Source organism: Siniperca chuatsi, linkage group LG4, assembly GCF_020085105.1.
Source record: "Siniperca chuatsi isolate FFG_IHB_CAS linkage group LG4, ASM2008510v1, whole genome shotgun sequence".
NCBI classification, from domain to species: domain Eukaryota; kingdom Metazoa; phylum Chordata; class Actinopteri; order Centrarchiformes; family Sinipercidae; genus Siniperca; species Siniperca chuatsi.
In genome coordinates, this window is record NC_058045.1 from 3,309,553 (window position 1) to 3,326,210 (window position 16,658).

Consider the following 16,658-nt stretch of genomic DNA (forward strand, 5'->3'; position numbering starts at 1 on the left):
GAGAGAGAGAGAGAGAGAGAGAGAGAGAGAGAGAGAGGTTTGAAGTCCTTATATGAAACATCATGAAAATAGGACAAGGTGACTAAAAAACACCTTCATGAACACACAACCACTCCTATCGATACAAATGCATACATGTACAATACATACACAATTCACACTCACACATAATCCAACAACAACAACAAAGTAGAGAGACAAAAAGGAAAGGTGAAACCAGGAAAAATGAGTGAAGAAAAATGGAAAATGCCAATGAGAAAAAAGGGAAGGATGGAAAGGAAGAAAGGAAGGACTTTCATATAAAGAGATAAAAGGAAGAAAGAACACACAAGACTTAAGGAAAGTCAAAAAGACAAAAGAAAGAGTGAAGGAAAGAAGAAGGGATTAAAGAATAAAAAAGGGAAAGAATGAATCAACGCAAAGGGGAAGAAAAAAATTATGTAGAAGATTCAGAAATACTGCTGAAAAATACCAAACACAGCTCATACACAGTAAAAAAAACCCATACACTTCAAGAATTAAATGATCTATGAACAGAGACTAAACAACAAATAAAGATGCACATTCTTGAGAGACAAGTGCAAAAATGTAAAACAAAATGCCTTTAAAACAATAGATTCTGACAGCTGCCTTTCATGACGGCTTGAAAGACTCTTAAACTGTGGGTTCAACTGAGTTAAGGCACTGAGGGTTCGAACTGAGGAAAGCATATCAAAGATGAGCCTGCGGGAATCTATTAGGGCTGGCTGTACTTAACCACCGGACCGTATCACTCTCTTCCCTTCCATCTCTCCCTTTATCTCAGCTTTTTTCTCTCTTTTCTTTATTTTTTTCTCTCTTGTAAAAGTTTTGCTCTTTCACCCTCATGTTGCCTTTTCTTGTCTATCTTGCTTCCTTTTTTCTTTCTTCTCGCTCATTAAATTCCTGTCTGTGTCCTGATTTTTCAGATTTTCAAACATGTTAAAGGCATTAAAAATGAAATGCAAATTAGATGTACTTATACTTATTTCAGTTGAAAAATGCATCCATGTTGTAATTTGCTATATGGCCTTTTTTTTTTCTACCGCCATTCATCTCCTTTACTACCAATTCATTAACCACTCTGGGCCCTCCCACTGTCCTCCTGGGACAGTTCATCATTAGAGCCTAAATTTACGCAATCAGCATGTTGTGTGGTTACAATATTTCTTTGCATTTGTGCTGCAGGGTTACGTTTTTGAATTAGATGACCGTCCTCTGGGATGTTTATGGTGTGTGTGAGGTAGGGTGAAAGGGTTGGTGGTAAGGAGTTTCAAAGAGCATGACTAAATAGAGAGAGAGAGATGAACAGGACCATCCTTGACTTATTTGTGTTTGCTGAAGAGCTGGAGAGATCTAAAAGAAGACCATCAGAAAATTAATCAACAATAAGTTTGATAAGCGATTAATCGTGTAAAGCATTTAGCGATCCGTTTTTTTTTTTTCTTACATGTGAGGATTTACTGTTTTCCCTGTTTCAAATAATTGTAAATTGTAAATCTTTGGGTTTTGGACTGTTGGTCAGACAAAACCAGCAGCTCTGGAAACTTGTGATCGGCTTTTTTCCCACTGTTTTTTGACACTGGATAGATGAAGCAGTCAATTAATTGATTTCTAGAAATTGCAACGATTACACTCAGTGACAATGTATATAAAAGTCCTGTTATGTTTTCTTTATTCCTTCAATATCCTCTCTTGTAAATTACAACATGTTAACTAAAACTACATGGTTATGGTAAGGGAAACACCATCATCATGGTTATATATTTTAAAACGTTGAACTTGAGAGTCAGGACACTTTTGTACATTTTTGTCTTTACTTTAAAAAAAGGGTTTTAGAGTCAAGGTTAGAATTAGGCTGTGTGTGCACGTGTGTGTACAAGCACAAGTCTGCCACAACAGGGCATCAGACATCTGCATAATCCACAGTTAGCATTGTTCAGTAATCATGCAGTTACATGTGTTCATCACCTGACCAGTTCTTCAGGCAACGTTGTTAAGGTCACAATCCAAAAAATGCCAGATAGCTCAGGAGGCCCTCATCACACACACACACACACACACACACACACACACACACACACAAACACACACTGGAAGTTCAGGGTACTTTTGAGGCATTCCCACACACACACACAAGCAGTCCGACGTCTTGTGACATGGAGAAAAGGGAATAAAGAGAGAATAAAAACGAGTCTGTGTGTCCGAAATGCTAAAAAAAATGAAGAAGAGAGAAGTGGGGGGTGGAAGTTATAGAGTGGGACAAAATGCTCCCATTCATTGTATTCCTTTGGGAACACTGGGACTGACTGGGGCTGCTTCACTAGCGCAAACACACAAAGATCTTCTTTTACCAAGGGGAGGGGTGGTGCTGGATGAATGGTCTGGGGAAGGTGGTGCTGTGGGGGCCCCCGCTCTGCTCAGCCCCTAAGAAAACACAAGGCCCCCTTCCTCTAACTGCCCACCAGACACATCGACATACACACCTAAGCACAAGGAACATGTGTACACGCGCAGACACACACACTCAGAATTAATGGTCCTCTTGTGTACGGGCAGCAGGGTTAGGGGGCAATGAGTATGTATGTGGTGTGTCTGTATGTTGATGTGTTTGAGAAGGAGAGAAGAGAAAGAAAGAAAAGTAGTCTGGTTGTGCAGTTGGCAGGTATGTGGATGTGAATGTGCATCACTTCACTTGGGTAACAAGTGAGGTAACAATCTGCAAATTCATACCGATAAATTATGCTTTGTTACCCTCTGTAGCAATGAAAAAAAAGTAAAGACCTAAGATACTTGTCATTCTAGTGACTTGTTCTTAGATTCTACCATAAATTGAAAAAAAACTGAAAAAGTGTAAAGTGCCAATGATATAAATGAAATTCCAGTTACAAAATTTGCAAGGACAAAATCATGATGGTGCCAGCTACATTCTTAGATTGACAGGCGATCTCTGGAGGCTGAAGCACAGAATCGTCACAATGATGAGGATTTGGCATCATGGATGCCAACAGAATTTCACTGGTTTTTCCAAATTAAGGTTACCATTGCAAAAATACTTAAATCAGCTATTGTCTGCTACAGTATATATTATAAACTAATTCTCCATTTAGCAATATGATGATATTTGATATTAGCGCTGATTCAGTATAATGTGAAAACACAAGTACTGCGAACATAACTGAGAATTAGCCAACTGTGAAGCTATTCGACGGTTGTAGTTGGTTTTAGCCAATTATTGTGGCTACTTCTTGCCCCTTTTGGCCATTTTTGGCTTTTTTGGCATTATTTGGCTTTTTTTTTTTTGGGTTCTCCAGCCTGCATATAGACTGTATAGTTGAATATCATTGCTCTCATATAAAACTGTAGGCAGCTGTTTTCAGTAAACAAGCTCAAATAAGGCAAGCATGCTACCTACTTAGCTTCAAACAGCAATGAGATGAAGTAACATTAAACAAGTAGCTACTGAAGAAAGCATCTAGCTAGCTACAGACACATATTTGTAAATATTATAGACTTACAGTGCTCACGTGGCCAGAAACATGACTCCAATGGGATGCTCATGTTGCTCTGTGACTGCAGATGTCATAATAGCGACCATTTGTTAACATGTTAGCCATAGCAATTTGATAAGCTAATGGTATACCAGAGCTGAGTTATTTTAGTTTGTTGTTGCGTCCCTCTGCCCCCCTAGTGGTCAGACTTTGCTAAATTCAGCTTTACGACCGCAATACAGTATACCTACAAATAATTACATTGCTCAGTTTGTTCTTTTGCCATCTTGCTACACCCACGTGAGCATAATGAAGACGCTAGAGGTGATTTTAATTGAAGCACACAGAATTATTGTATGCTTATAGCATTTTTCTATAGGCTAACACGCAGGTTAATACACTGGAGTGAGGGCCATTGTAAAGTCAAGAGTTAGCCATTCTCCATAGCTGGTGAGTCCAATCGACGTTATGGGCTTTCCATGGCTTTCCGAGTCATTGTGTCTGAAGCTGTATGTGCTGACGTAGGAGCTGCCTGTCTATCTAACGACCATTTGCCTGCTCCATTAGTTCTTATGCATGTGTGTGAGTGTGTGTGTGTGTGTGTGGATTATTGTCTTTGGGCCTGAATGTCTTAACACAGGTTTAGCAACCAAGACTAGTCAGAACCTCACCTAACGTCAGCGCTTTATTGACAAGAGAAAAGTGATTCAGACTAACAGTGTTGAAACAAGGAATTTAAATAGGAGAGAAAGAAACTACTACTATAAATACGTTTGAAACTCATTTAGCTTTGCCCACTGCCTCATGTAGCTGTACGCACTGCCAGTTCTGTGTCAAAAGCTCAGATTATGAATGGTGGTCAAAACCATCTCTTTACTTTAATTAGTCACAACATAAACACCAAAAACAGTGGGCTAATAGTGTTTCAACGGGGGGTAACATACTGCAATTATGGAACAGGCTGTTCACTACATCATCCACAGAAGAAAATAATACAAAATGAAATTGAAAGGTAAAAACAAAAACAAAACAACACACAAGAACTCAAAGAGAGAAGAGGAGGAGGGCAGGCAAAGGAGGAGACAGAGAAGTTATAAACGAAGAACAGAGAGAGGGAGGAGGAGGAGGAGGAGGAGTGCGGCTTTGCAGTCATTAATTAGCCTGTTAGCTAGGGCCCGGGCGGTGCGGTTAGGGCCTGTGCCTTTGTGGGCCTGAAGGAAATGGGCCACATATGAGAGCCATTATAGGAACTGACTTAACAAAGACACATGCCTGTCAGCCACCAGGCTGGGCTGGGCTGGGCCGCTCTGCCTGCGGCACACAAAGGGCCCACCACCACTGTGTATCTAAGTATGTGTGTGCACATATGTGTTTTTGCATGTGTGTATGTGCATGTGTGTGTGTGTGTGTGTGCGTGTGTGTGTGTCAGGGGAATATATATAAACTCTCCACATGTGTGCGTTTATGCACCAATATCAACTGTCTCTACTTTAAGTTAATGTCAGATGCCTGTTTATGCGTAAGTACATATATGTGTGTGAGCTTGCATGCATTTTTATACATTTTATGTATCAATATCAGTTGTTCAGTGCATTTCTCCATGTGTTTGTGTGTGCATGTGTGCCTATGTGTAACTATATCTATCAGAATGGGGCCTTCGGAAGCATTTCTTTAACCCGTGGACATCCCCTGCTGGCTCTCCACACCATTTAAAACCACATGACAGGAAACCTGGGTCACTTTGAACTACGTCCCCCCCCCCACAACACCGCACCACAATCGCTGACAAACACACTGACACCATCCACGGACAGAAGAGAAAGAAGGAACAATGAGACGCAGAAATGGAAAAATGGGCTGAAAACACCTCCCCACTGGGTTTTCATTGTTTCCGTTAATAAATCAGATACAGTTAAGACTCAGTTTAATGCCGATTTGTAACACTTTCACAATTTATGGTAATAATTCATAAAATTAATGTTAATTAATCACTGAAGGTCGGTTAACTTTATTTATTTGATGATGTAACAGATATCATGTGTATGATGAACATTGCACATCAGGGAGTTGCAGCTATTCCACTCTAGCAAAAACGTTTTTGCTTTCTTATTTTTTCCATCTGGACAACATTTGGTGTTTTAAATTAAGATATGAACAACAACAGGCACTTCTAAAAAGTGGCTTTACCACACAGAGGCCTATTCTTTTCAGCTGAAACAGTAGCATTTGGTCAGCTCCTCAGAGTATTGGCCTGAGAGGAGCTCAGGTCTGGATTTGATAAGTGGAAACAGACCGGTGCAGCGCTGCCTGTGTGTTTAAAGCCAACACACATCCGACACAGCGTAAACAGCCCGTACCCCAGTGACTAAGCCCTGGAGCTCAGCCATAATAATTCTATACCTCTGTACAGTAGATAGACCATATGCTCCTTACTAAGCTGGTTTTGTTCACCAAGAAATGCTATTGTTTTAAAAATAACAAGACGTTGCTGCACACCCAGCTGTGATGCATATGATATTTAGCAACTTTTCAAACAAATTCTTTGTTTTGGTCTCTTTTGTGCATTCATTTCTGTACCTTTACAAAACATAAGATCTAAGTAATTCTGGCCCTTTTAAATTAAATTCAACATAGAAAATAAGTGTGAAACAAGAGATACAGTGGAATAGGTTTCACCTGAATTTACAGCAGATGCTTCTGAAGTGCTACATGATAACATGCTGCTCTCAAGAGCTATTTTCTGCATATCCCTTCATCCTCAAAACCAAACATGACACAGTATCCATGCTTCACAGCGTGGATAAGGATCCAAGTAGGAGCTGTTTTTTATGGCTCACTCTCCCCTGGGGCTCAGAGGCCTAATGAAGTCCAATCCGAGCTTTATTAAGATCCAAGGGTGGGGCCTTGTAATAAAAAAAAGAAGAAGAAGAGGGGGGGGGAAACAAGCCCTCGTTAACTAGATCACACCTCCGGAGCACGGGGAGATCCAAAGCTCGGGACCGATGGGGGGTAAAAGGGTACGTTGTGAGACTGAACCGGTCACAGCGGCAAGTGGATTCAGATTATCTCACAAACCGATTTAATTCAGCAAATCAAGCACTTGAAAAAAATAAACCAAGGAAATACAAGCTGGCTAACTTCCCACATGACTATCAATCACAGCACGCAAATTTACCAGCATTTGGCTCGAAGCTGGTGGTAATTTCTTGGTGAGTATGTATGTATATACAGTGCATAGATCATGGATCTCAGTGCATCAGGAGGCACAATGACACAGATATAGGAATGAGAGAAGGAAGAAGAAAAGAAAATCAAGGAAAACCAAAAAATAGAATAGGATAAATCAGAATTGTGAATGGAACAACAAGCGATCTTTTTTCATCTGCATGTGTCTGTAAGTAAAAGATATATTGTTTAAGTTCTTCTTTTTCTTGTCAAGCTTATATTGTTTTTTTCAATGCATTGTTATGGGCTCAATTTATGAAAGCAGCAAAAAGAGTAAATAGAAAGAAGAAACAGCAGAGGCTTAACATGAGCTGAGAGGAACAAGTGTATGTGTAAAGGTAAAATAAGACATTTGATTAAAACAGACAGAGAGATGAGTGCATGTTGGGGTGAAGAGAGGACAAATACTGATAAACAGACAATCGGAGAAAGAGAAAGAGTAGGAGGAAGCCTAGAGGATGCTGGGACATCGATCGCTGAGTGATCAATGCAACAGTTAATAATAATGATAATCTTATTTATATAGCACAATTCATGCATAAAATGCAACACAAAGTGTTTAACATAAAAACATGACTCAGTAATAATGGAATTGGAGGAACAGGAGGAAAATGGACACTTAAATCATCCAGAGAGAGGACAGAAGACAAGAAATTAACAGCTTCCTCACAGAGATGGACACAGCAAACAAGAGACAGTAGGGAAGAAATGAGGGGATTCTGCAGAGGGCAGGAGTAGTCAGCTAAAAAAAGTGAGGAATGGCCGAAAGAAGTGTGTGTGTGTGTGTGTGTGTGTGTGTGTGTGTGTGTGTGTGTGTGTGTGTGTGTGTGTGTGTGTGAGTGGGTAGTTGGGAAGCTGTGTCTGCCTACTAACCTGGATCTGTTGTTGAAGAATGTTTATCTTGTGCTGCTGCTGCAGGAGCTGCTGCTGTTGTCTGGCGATCTGTACACACACAACGAGAGAGAGAGAAAATGTTAATAAATCAATAATTGTTTCTATAGATGAAGAATAATATGGCTCAGTTTTTTTTTAATCAGAATTTTAGCATTACATCTTCAACAGGTACAGTATGTCCCACATGTGACCAAGAAGGTTACTGCGGGATGACATTCAGATTAAAATATACCATCTGAAGCCCAGACACGGTACTTTAACCAGTTGTTAAAAAACTGGTTTGATTTATGGCGAATAGCATATTATTGTTGCAAGAAACAACTTTTGGATGCATGGAGACATAAAATCTGGGTAAAAATCAGTTCCAACCAATCTGCTTCTTTTAAAAAGTGGATAATTTTTGGGGTGAAAATTGGTAAAACACAAACAATGAGTTCTAATATTGAGTGAGAGAGTGAGAATGACAAGAAGAGAATGTATGCATACTATATTAATAAAGGCAAAAATGTTCAAGCCTACTGAAAAATTATTCAGACGTGGTGCTACCGGACAAAGGTCATGTTGCATTTAAGATCAAGATCAGGAAGTATCTGACCTCCAAAGACAGCAGTACAATAAATCAGAAAGGAGGTACAGTGGCAGTGAGTTAGGTGTCTGTTTGACCTCAGATTATTATCTCAAAGAGCCTCAGCCGAGTTTGACGGATGGTACAAGAAATTCATGCAATTAGCAGCATGGAGAGTTCCTGAACAAATCTTTTAACTGACAATGAATCTGTGAGATTGACATGTTTACTAAGCCCCCCCAAACACACACACACACACACACTCATCAACACTCATCAACAAGAGGGGCGATCATAGTTATTTCTTTCTCTGTTGTTTTGATGTAAGATTGTCTAATAAAAAACATCTGAAGTCAAATGTTAAAGGGTTGAGTCTCTGTCAGTGGTGGGCAGCTGGGACCAGCCAGTCGCATGAGGTTAAAATCCTTAAAGGGGCAGCACGTCAACTATTTGATCCTGCCCAATCTGTGCAAGAAAAGTAAAGCAGCTGCCTCTCTTTTTTCTTGAGGAGTCGTTTAGTATATTTATTCTGAAATGTAATTACAGGCTGCTGAATGGGAGGCGGCGCCCATTTGCACACATGTCATATTTCATTAAAGGCAGATTTCTCAGTGTTTGTCTGTAGGGCATTATTCTATCAAGTCTCAACAGCCAAATGACTGGCTGATATTGGAATCTGTCTTTCTTTTCACTCCCTCCATCTTCCCCGTTCCTTTGTGACGCTGTGAAAGGTGGAATGTGTTGTGATGGGAGGTGTGGACTTGTCCAAACAGAGCCTGTCATACGCCAGCCTACAGTAAAGTGTCGACAAACAGCGAAAACAAAGAGCAGCTCACCTAAACACCTCTCTGCGTAGACTCTCTCTCTTTCCCTGTCACACACTAATTTTTATACATCTGACACCTGAAGACACATGCATCAGCATCACTAAATGTATCTGCAACTTTTGAAGCCACACACACATACAGGTACACACAAACACACATACACATATTTTAAGATTTATTTTTTTTGAATTTTTGAAGTTTTTACTTCACAACTTGGCTCTTATGGTGTAAGGGGATTAATTTAAACATTTGTCTTTGGTTTTCTTTTTTTTCTGATTAAATTTGCTAAAAGTCTATCCAACTTGTGTTCTTTACCCTGTGGGACTCATTTTTGATGATGAAATCTCAGTGATCAAGTTAATAAGTAAAATATTATCAACATTTTGTAAGTATAACTTACACACACACAAGCATGAACAATGTGATTATTTTGGTGCTATCATACAACATACTACTATAAGGCTGCTGTACATCAACTACCTACACACTCTTTTTCTACCCCACACCACACCCCCACAAGACCCTCCCTACCTGCTCTTGCTGCTGTCTGGCCAGCTCCATCTGTTGTCTCTGTTTCTCCAGCTGTGAGGCGGCCATCTTTTTCTGCTCATCATGGGCCGAGAGGAGCTGCTCCCTCAGACTGATCAGCTGACCAATCATGGTGGAAAGTTGGTGTTCCTTCTCCTCCAGCGACTCCGGCGTACCTGGACAGGATCGAGAAGAAATTGCAAGAGAAGGAGGGGTTATAAATTGACGTTGAAAACAGGATACAGTATTTAGTTAGTGGTAGAAGAGGATGGTCTATAGCCAGAATTAAATGTTTAATTCCCTGTGTTGCTCATTGGTTAGAGCATAGTATCAACACTGCATGGGTTGGGTGTTCAATTCCCACTTAGTCCAGACATACTACACTATGAAAGTAATTTCAAGATGACACTCCTGTTAATATGATCATAAAAATAAACAAGTACAAATCAATATTAAGTAATTTGGTGAATGTTCATGATGATGCTCAATGTGCTACTTTCTGAAGAGAGCCATGACTGAAACAAGTTTGCTTCTTTGGCTGGAAGTACCTTGGAACTTTTTCATTTATACAAAATCCCCAAACTAAAAACAAACAAACATGACCAACATGAACGAAAACTCCCATTCCTAAATTCTCATAAATCATCTAGCTTGTTAAATCTTACTACTTATTATCTTCTGTCTTGTCTCTACATGCCACCAGTGTTTATCACTTAGTGTCTGCACCCAAGAACAATAAAGTTAACCTTTCAAAATAAGTAGCTGTTACAGGCTTTTGTCAGGTTTATGATTTCGACACTCTTGGGAGGCTTTAGTCAGGAAGGAGGGCTGGCCAACACTAGTAAGACTCCTTTTAGTTCCTGTCCAATCAATAGATTGCATTGAATGTATCACAACAGACAGTGATAATATAAAACAACTTTTACTTTTTCATCAGCATCACCTCACATCATTTCACTATAAAAATCTCTGGAATGTTATGTCACTACAAAGTCTTCATACTTCATACTGTGCATTTAGCTCTGTACTGGATTTCATACCGGCAGTTCTTTATCGTGTCAAATTTGAAACTCCCTCCATATTACATTTGTTTTTACTTGTCAGTTTTTAAAGACCTTTTCTCTTGTTTTCTCCCAATTTTGGAATGCCCAATCCACTCCGACCTAAAGCTAACTGTACAGTTGGCCTTGGGAGGGTGCCGTCAATAGCATAACACATGGAGGTTCACACTTTCTCCAGAGATCCCTCCTCTCTCCCAGCAGTTGCCCCCATAAACCAGTAAGAGTTGCAAATGCAACGACAAGATGGTAATCCCTCACCAGCTTCCCACCCATGAATACCTGAATGCTGTTGGGAGTCGAGTGTCGGGTCTCTGCAAGTTGGAAGGATTTGTGCATCTCTTTCTGTACGTACAGACATTTGCATTAAAACTGCAACCATCACCCAAGATTGATTCCAAGTTGAAATAAGAAAAAAAAAATTCGGTCGGAGATACTTATGTCATGGAATTGATCATTTATAGCAAATAGACTGATTTGGCGAAAAAGGCCCTGCTCTTTGAGGGAGCTCTCAAAGAATCCGAGCAGCAACAAAAGTTCTGCTAGGAGGCCTAATCCCCCACCAATAAATACATACTGTACATGAACATTTCATCTTAGTGAAATCAACAATATAAAAAATATAGCACATAAGGTGGATGTTGGGGTGATGGAGGGAGCTGCAGCAGAAAACAATGATGTCATGAGAGTATAGACAAAATGCCATGTTGTTTTTACAGCTTCAGTGGCTCAAGGGTACATTTCAGCCACAAATGTCTGCACATCGGAAAACTCTTTGTACTTTTACCTTGAATCCACATTGAATTGGTTGGGATCTATGGCCCTGTTTACACCTGGTATTAATATGCGTCTTGGGTGATCCGATCACAAGTGGACAGCTCTAAGTACAGGTGTGAATGCACCGAAGACACATTAAGGATGCATTGAGAGCCGATCGCTCAGACCACATTGGTGGAGGTGGTTTGAGCAATGAGATTGGATTGGTGGAAGTGCGAAACAACAAGAAGAAACCACAACAACAGGCAAAATGGATTCTTGTGGATGGAGTACACACGAAACACGTTGTCTGATGTCCTCCAGCTGCTCTACCTTAACTCTCTGTGATTTACGGAGTTTCCTGATGGACAGATAGCTTTACTTGTTGCTAAAATAACTGCTGCTAACTGTAGCTGCTGTTAGCTAGTTAGCTCAGTTAGCCATGCAGCTAGCAGTCCTATTAACGAATGTGGAGATGCATTCTAATGCCAGGTCTGAACTGACGTACTTGGAGCAGTCCACTTGTACTCAGATCACCCAAGACGCATGTTAATGCCAGGTGTAAACAGAGCCACTGTGTTGACATCTGCCAGCAGCATGAAGAAGGGTTAATTCATTTCTCCAATAATATCCTTTATAGAAGCAACACACTGATGATGGAAGCTCAGAGAGGCAACGGAAGCCCTCTGGGGAATTTACATCAAGTACATTATACGCAGCACAACAATGCATGACCTTGGAGCTATTGTTGTGTGTGTGTGTATGTGATTCTTCTTTTTTAGTGAATGCATACCACTCATGGCCAACATGTTGAGAAGTTCATGGTTTGCTGTGCCAGTGTGTGTGACTCAGTTTTCTTTATTGTGTGAATGGGTACAAACACACCTGCAAGTTCTTGAGGGAGTGCGTGTGTTTCTGTACTTGTACTTGCTACATAGTGAGGACTGGAACATGTATTTTACCTACAGAATGAGGACATTTTTGGAAAGTGAGGACATTTTGGCTGGTCCTCACAACTTCAAAGGGCTGTTTGAAGGTTAAGACTTGGTTTTAATGGTTAGGTTAGAATTAGGTTAAGGTTAGGGTTAGGGTTAGGTATTTAGTTGTGATGATTAAGGTTAGGGTAAGGGGCTAGGGAATGCATTATGTCAATGAAGGTCCTCACAAGGATAGAAGTACAAGGATGTGTGTGTGTGTGTGTGTGTGTGTGTGTGCTTGCGTGTGTGTGTGTCGAACCTAAACTTGTACACATCCACACTGAATTTTAACTTGTTTAGAAGTTCTTGCTCTTGCGTGTGCATGTGTGTGTGTGTGTGTATGTATGTGTGTAAGGTCTTGCCCTGTAGCCATGTAGGGAGATTGCAGGGTGGCCCCAACACTACCTGCATACTAACAGAGTCTCCATTGTAGTGCCGTCAGGCCCCTATTGTACCCCAGACTGCCCCCCACACACACACACACACACACACACACACACAGAAATCACCCCTCAGCACCCCTGTATCAAAGGCAACATTCTCCTCTTCTTGTCTCTTTTTTTCATGCTTTCATTCTTTCTTTTTTTGGTTTTCCCCAAACAACCTCCCCATCAGTTACTCTACTTCCAAGTCCAGATTCTCCCTGTGGTTTCTCCTCTCCTCTCCTCCTTTCATTTTCTCTCCTCTCCTTATTCCTTTCCTCCTCTCATCTCCTCTCTTCTTATCTCCTCTCCTTATTCCTTTCCTCCTCTCCTTTTCTCTGCTCTTGTGATTCCTCCTCTCATCTCCTCTCCTTTCGTTATTTCTTTAGCCCTCTCCTCCCCTTCTATGCTCTTTTGATTGCTCCTCTCCTTTCACCATTGGCTTCCTCTCTTTGTTTTCCTCTCGTCACCTCTCCTTTCCTTCCCACTCTTCTCCTTTACTTTCTTTAACTTTTCCTCCCCTCCTCTTCCCTAGTTCTCTCTCTTTTGATCTCTCCTCTTCACTCTCCTCCTCCTCTTCTCATCACCTCCAACATACTACTCATTTCCTCTCTTTACTTGCTCATCTATCTTTTCTTCTTCTCTCCACTCATCACCTCTCCTCTCTCTTCTCCTCCTTTTTTTCTCATCAGCTCTCTCAATCACCTCTCCGCCGTCTCCCCCTTATCCTCTCTTCATCACCTCCTCTCTCTTCCCCTCTGCTCTTATCACCACTCTCTCCCTTCTTCTCTTTTTTCCTTCTTCACCCCTCCCTAATTCTCTTAGGCCAATTCAGTCTTGCAACACTGATGGATACTTTATAAGCCTGTCATGTCTTAAAACACACACACACACACACACACACAGAGAGAGAGAGAGAGAGAGAGAGAGAGAGACTTCTTCCTGTTTCCCTACAGTCCTTGCAATAAAGTAAAGCCTATTGTGTAATTGCAACAACTGCGATTACAGCTCCATGATTCATCTTTGTGGATTACGGGGTTGTGCATTCCAAACGAGACATCTCGTGTTCCTTCAACGCTTCTGGCACCAATAATCATCTGAGACGTTTTCCGTTTTCCATCTATCAGGATTATTCTCGACACCTGCTGAGGGCACCAGCCAAAAGTTAAAGCCATTAACTGTTTTCTCACTCTGTTTGGATGATGAGGATGAACCAAGACTGGAGCACTGTCAAAACTCTTACTTCTGCATGAGGTGTTTGTTATTACTGTTTGGATTTCTGGGAGTTTTTGATTTATGGGAATCAAATCAAGCTTTTTGTTTAATTGTAACTTATTAATGCCACAAGTAATAGAAGGGAATTGCTATATTGCTACAGTAGAATATGTACTAAGAAAATGCAATCAATGTCAGTAATGTCAGATTTTTTCCCCTACACCTCCCACCTACTCCACATTTGCATTTTATTGAATTAGTTTTTAGTGCTGGAATTTTACTTTTATTTTCTTCTCTATTGTTTTAATTGTACTACTGTGAATCTTCCCAGTTTCTGCCCTGTTACTGTCCTGTGAAAATCATGTATTTCCAAAATGTCAACTTGTCATGATAAGAAAAAGTCTTGAGACAATGAATATTTCTGACAATGTTTTTATATGGTTTATTTGGCTTAAGACATAACAGAATTTTACCAACCCATGAAGAAAAATATTTGGACAGTAATGATTATGTATATTGCATGACCTTATTTTTTTATTTGATATTTTTATGTGTGTATCAGTGTGTATTTACATGCTTGCTTAGGTACAGGCTATGTGTGTCATTTCACAGATGAAATTTAGTTATAAAATAAATCATTATTTTTTATTATTATTCAATTATATGTTAACTATGTGGAGTCCCACAATATGTGACAAAATTCTGTCCCGGCCACTGCCCCCTACACTCAAACAAACACACCTAATGGCACACACATGCTATGATACAAACATTCAAACCCACAACGATACAACAAACCACACATACAAACCATCATACACTCACAATATCACACCCCGTGACGGCTCCGGACGCCTTGGGCTTCTGCCAAACCATCATGTTTCATGACGGCATCTGTGCGCCAAACTCCCAGCATTCCTCTGGATGACTAAACCTTCTCCTCAGTGTCACCACAACAAACACTCCGACACTTAACTTCCCATCAGCCCACAGGCCCCAAGACAAACACTGTCGCTACATTTTATCAAAACAAGTGCCATGGTTTTCTCAGGGCAGCTGGGTACAAAGATATCAAATATAATCTGCACACATCCAGGTTCACTGTACACAGTTCACTTCTCCAGATAGTCAGTAGCATATATATATATGAAAATAATAAGTTGTAATGGGTAAGATGCCTAATTTAAGTTACTCTTGAATGCCAGTGTGATTATTCCTGGCAGATGTGCCAGCTTCTGCATCTGACAGTATAATCAGACCCTTTCTATCCATCTGTTCTTCTGAGATTTTTGACTTTGTAAGTAAAAAAGGTGAATGTAAATGCAAGAAATTCAACAATGCGTTATGTGTTAAAAGATTGGATGCTTGGCTGTGGTGGAAAAGAGTCACCGAGAGGCATGACAATACTGCAATATCTGATGGAAAATTGATCAAAACATCTGCACACTTATCTTTATTGCAAACACATAATTATTATTATCTTAGATTTTGGTCACAAAGTTTCAAGTGGAGATAAGTGTGCAGATGTTTTCATCTTTTGTCATTGCTGTTTGCTTTCAGCACCTTCTTGTTTTGTGGTAGCATGCAGCAGTTTTGGAAGGTTTTGCTAATGGAAACGATTTTTAGAATACATGATGATTTTGAAGGGTCTGCCTTTGCTTCCTCTTCCTGTTTTATTTCAGTTGTTATGTCATATTTTATAATCAGTGTAGACATCACTGCCATATTGCTGCCAATATTAATTATGCATCCTGTTGACAATATTTGCAAAACACTAGCTGATGCACTACTGTTTTCCAGCTTTTTGGAAATTCACAAACTTTGTACAACATTCTGATGGAGCCACACCTTAACAGAGAAAGTTTTGTGCAAACGCATCAAGATTTTACCAAAAATGTTGCAATAAACAAAGAAACATTCAGTCAACTTCTGCCCTACATGAGTAAAACACATTGTTGATGAGAGGGAGGAGAATGGCAGAGAGCAAATAAAGCCTAGAAATACAGTTTTGTTAATAAACATGTTCGCACCTTGAAACAGACTGGTTATAGCAGCAGAAGACGACGTAGCTTTAACTCCTGTCAGCTAACAACATTATCATGAAGCTAAACTGAGCGAATAATCACAAAACTAAATTGAAGTGATAAAATGTCCTGCTGGAGCTGCACAGTGGGTTGCAATAGAAGAGTGAAGTCATTCTGGACACATTCCCAGATGTGTACGTGTGCAACAGTGAGGTTAGTTAAAATAAGTAAAAGTTAAACAAACACATATATGCTGTACATTACAAGCATGTTGAAGTGCATTTGCGAGAGCTAATGAACATTCCAGTAAAAAAAAAAAAAAAGGATGGCATCAGTCTTCTTCACCCTAAAAATAACTGTGACTGAACAAATAAGTTCAGGTTGTTGTGTGAGGAGACAGAGCAACAGTCGTGTTTGTGTATTTAGGTCAGACTACACTGGGCTTCATTTCAGCTGTCGAGAAATAAAAGACTTCAACCCTTGAATTCAATCAGAGTGTTTCTTTGGTCAGGACGCAGCTGGACGAACAGGGACATCTGTGTGTTTTTTCATGTGTTTGCTCGTGTGTGTGTGTGATCATTTACGTGCATGCAAGTACTGGTGCATGCTATATTTATGCATGTTTATTAGTGTCTTAGTGAATTAGCTCACAAGAAAT

General features: G+C 40.2%; 1 protein-coding gene across 7 annotated transcripts in view; it reads right to left on the reverse strand.

The window, feature by feature from the left end:
- Nucleotides 1-16,658, reverse strand: part of LOC122874585 (transcription factor SOX-6-like) — a 111,871-nt gene that overhangs the window by 32,849 nt on the left and 62,364 nt on the right. For 5 of the 7 annotated variants that reach the window (XM_044192632.1, XM_044192635.1, XM_044192633.1 and 2 more), the window contains 3 exons: nt 10,889-10,951; nt 9,552-9,724; nt 7,608-7,676 (listed from right to left, as the gene is read on the reverse strand). In XM_044192632.1, coding sequence (XP_044048567.1) covers nt 7,608-7,676; nt 9,552-9,724; nt 10,889-10,951 — 305 coding nt within the window. The remainder of the gene's footprint in view (nt 1-7,607; nt 7,677-9,551; nt 9,725-10,888; nt 10,952-16,658) is intronic. The other 2 variants (XM_044192637.1, XM_044192636.1) reach the window with 1 other exon arrangement.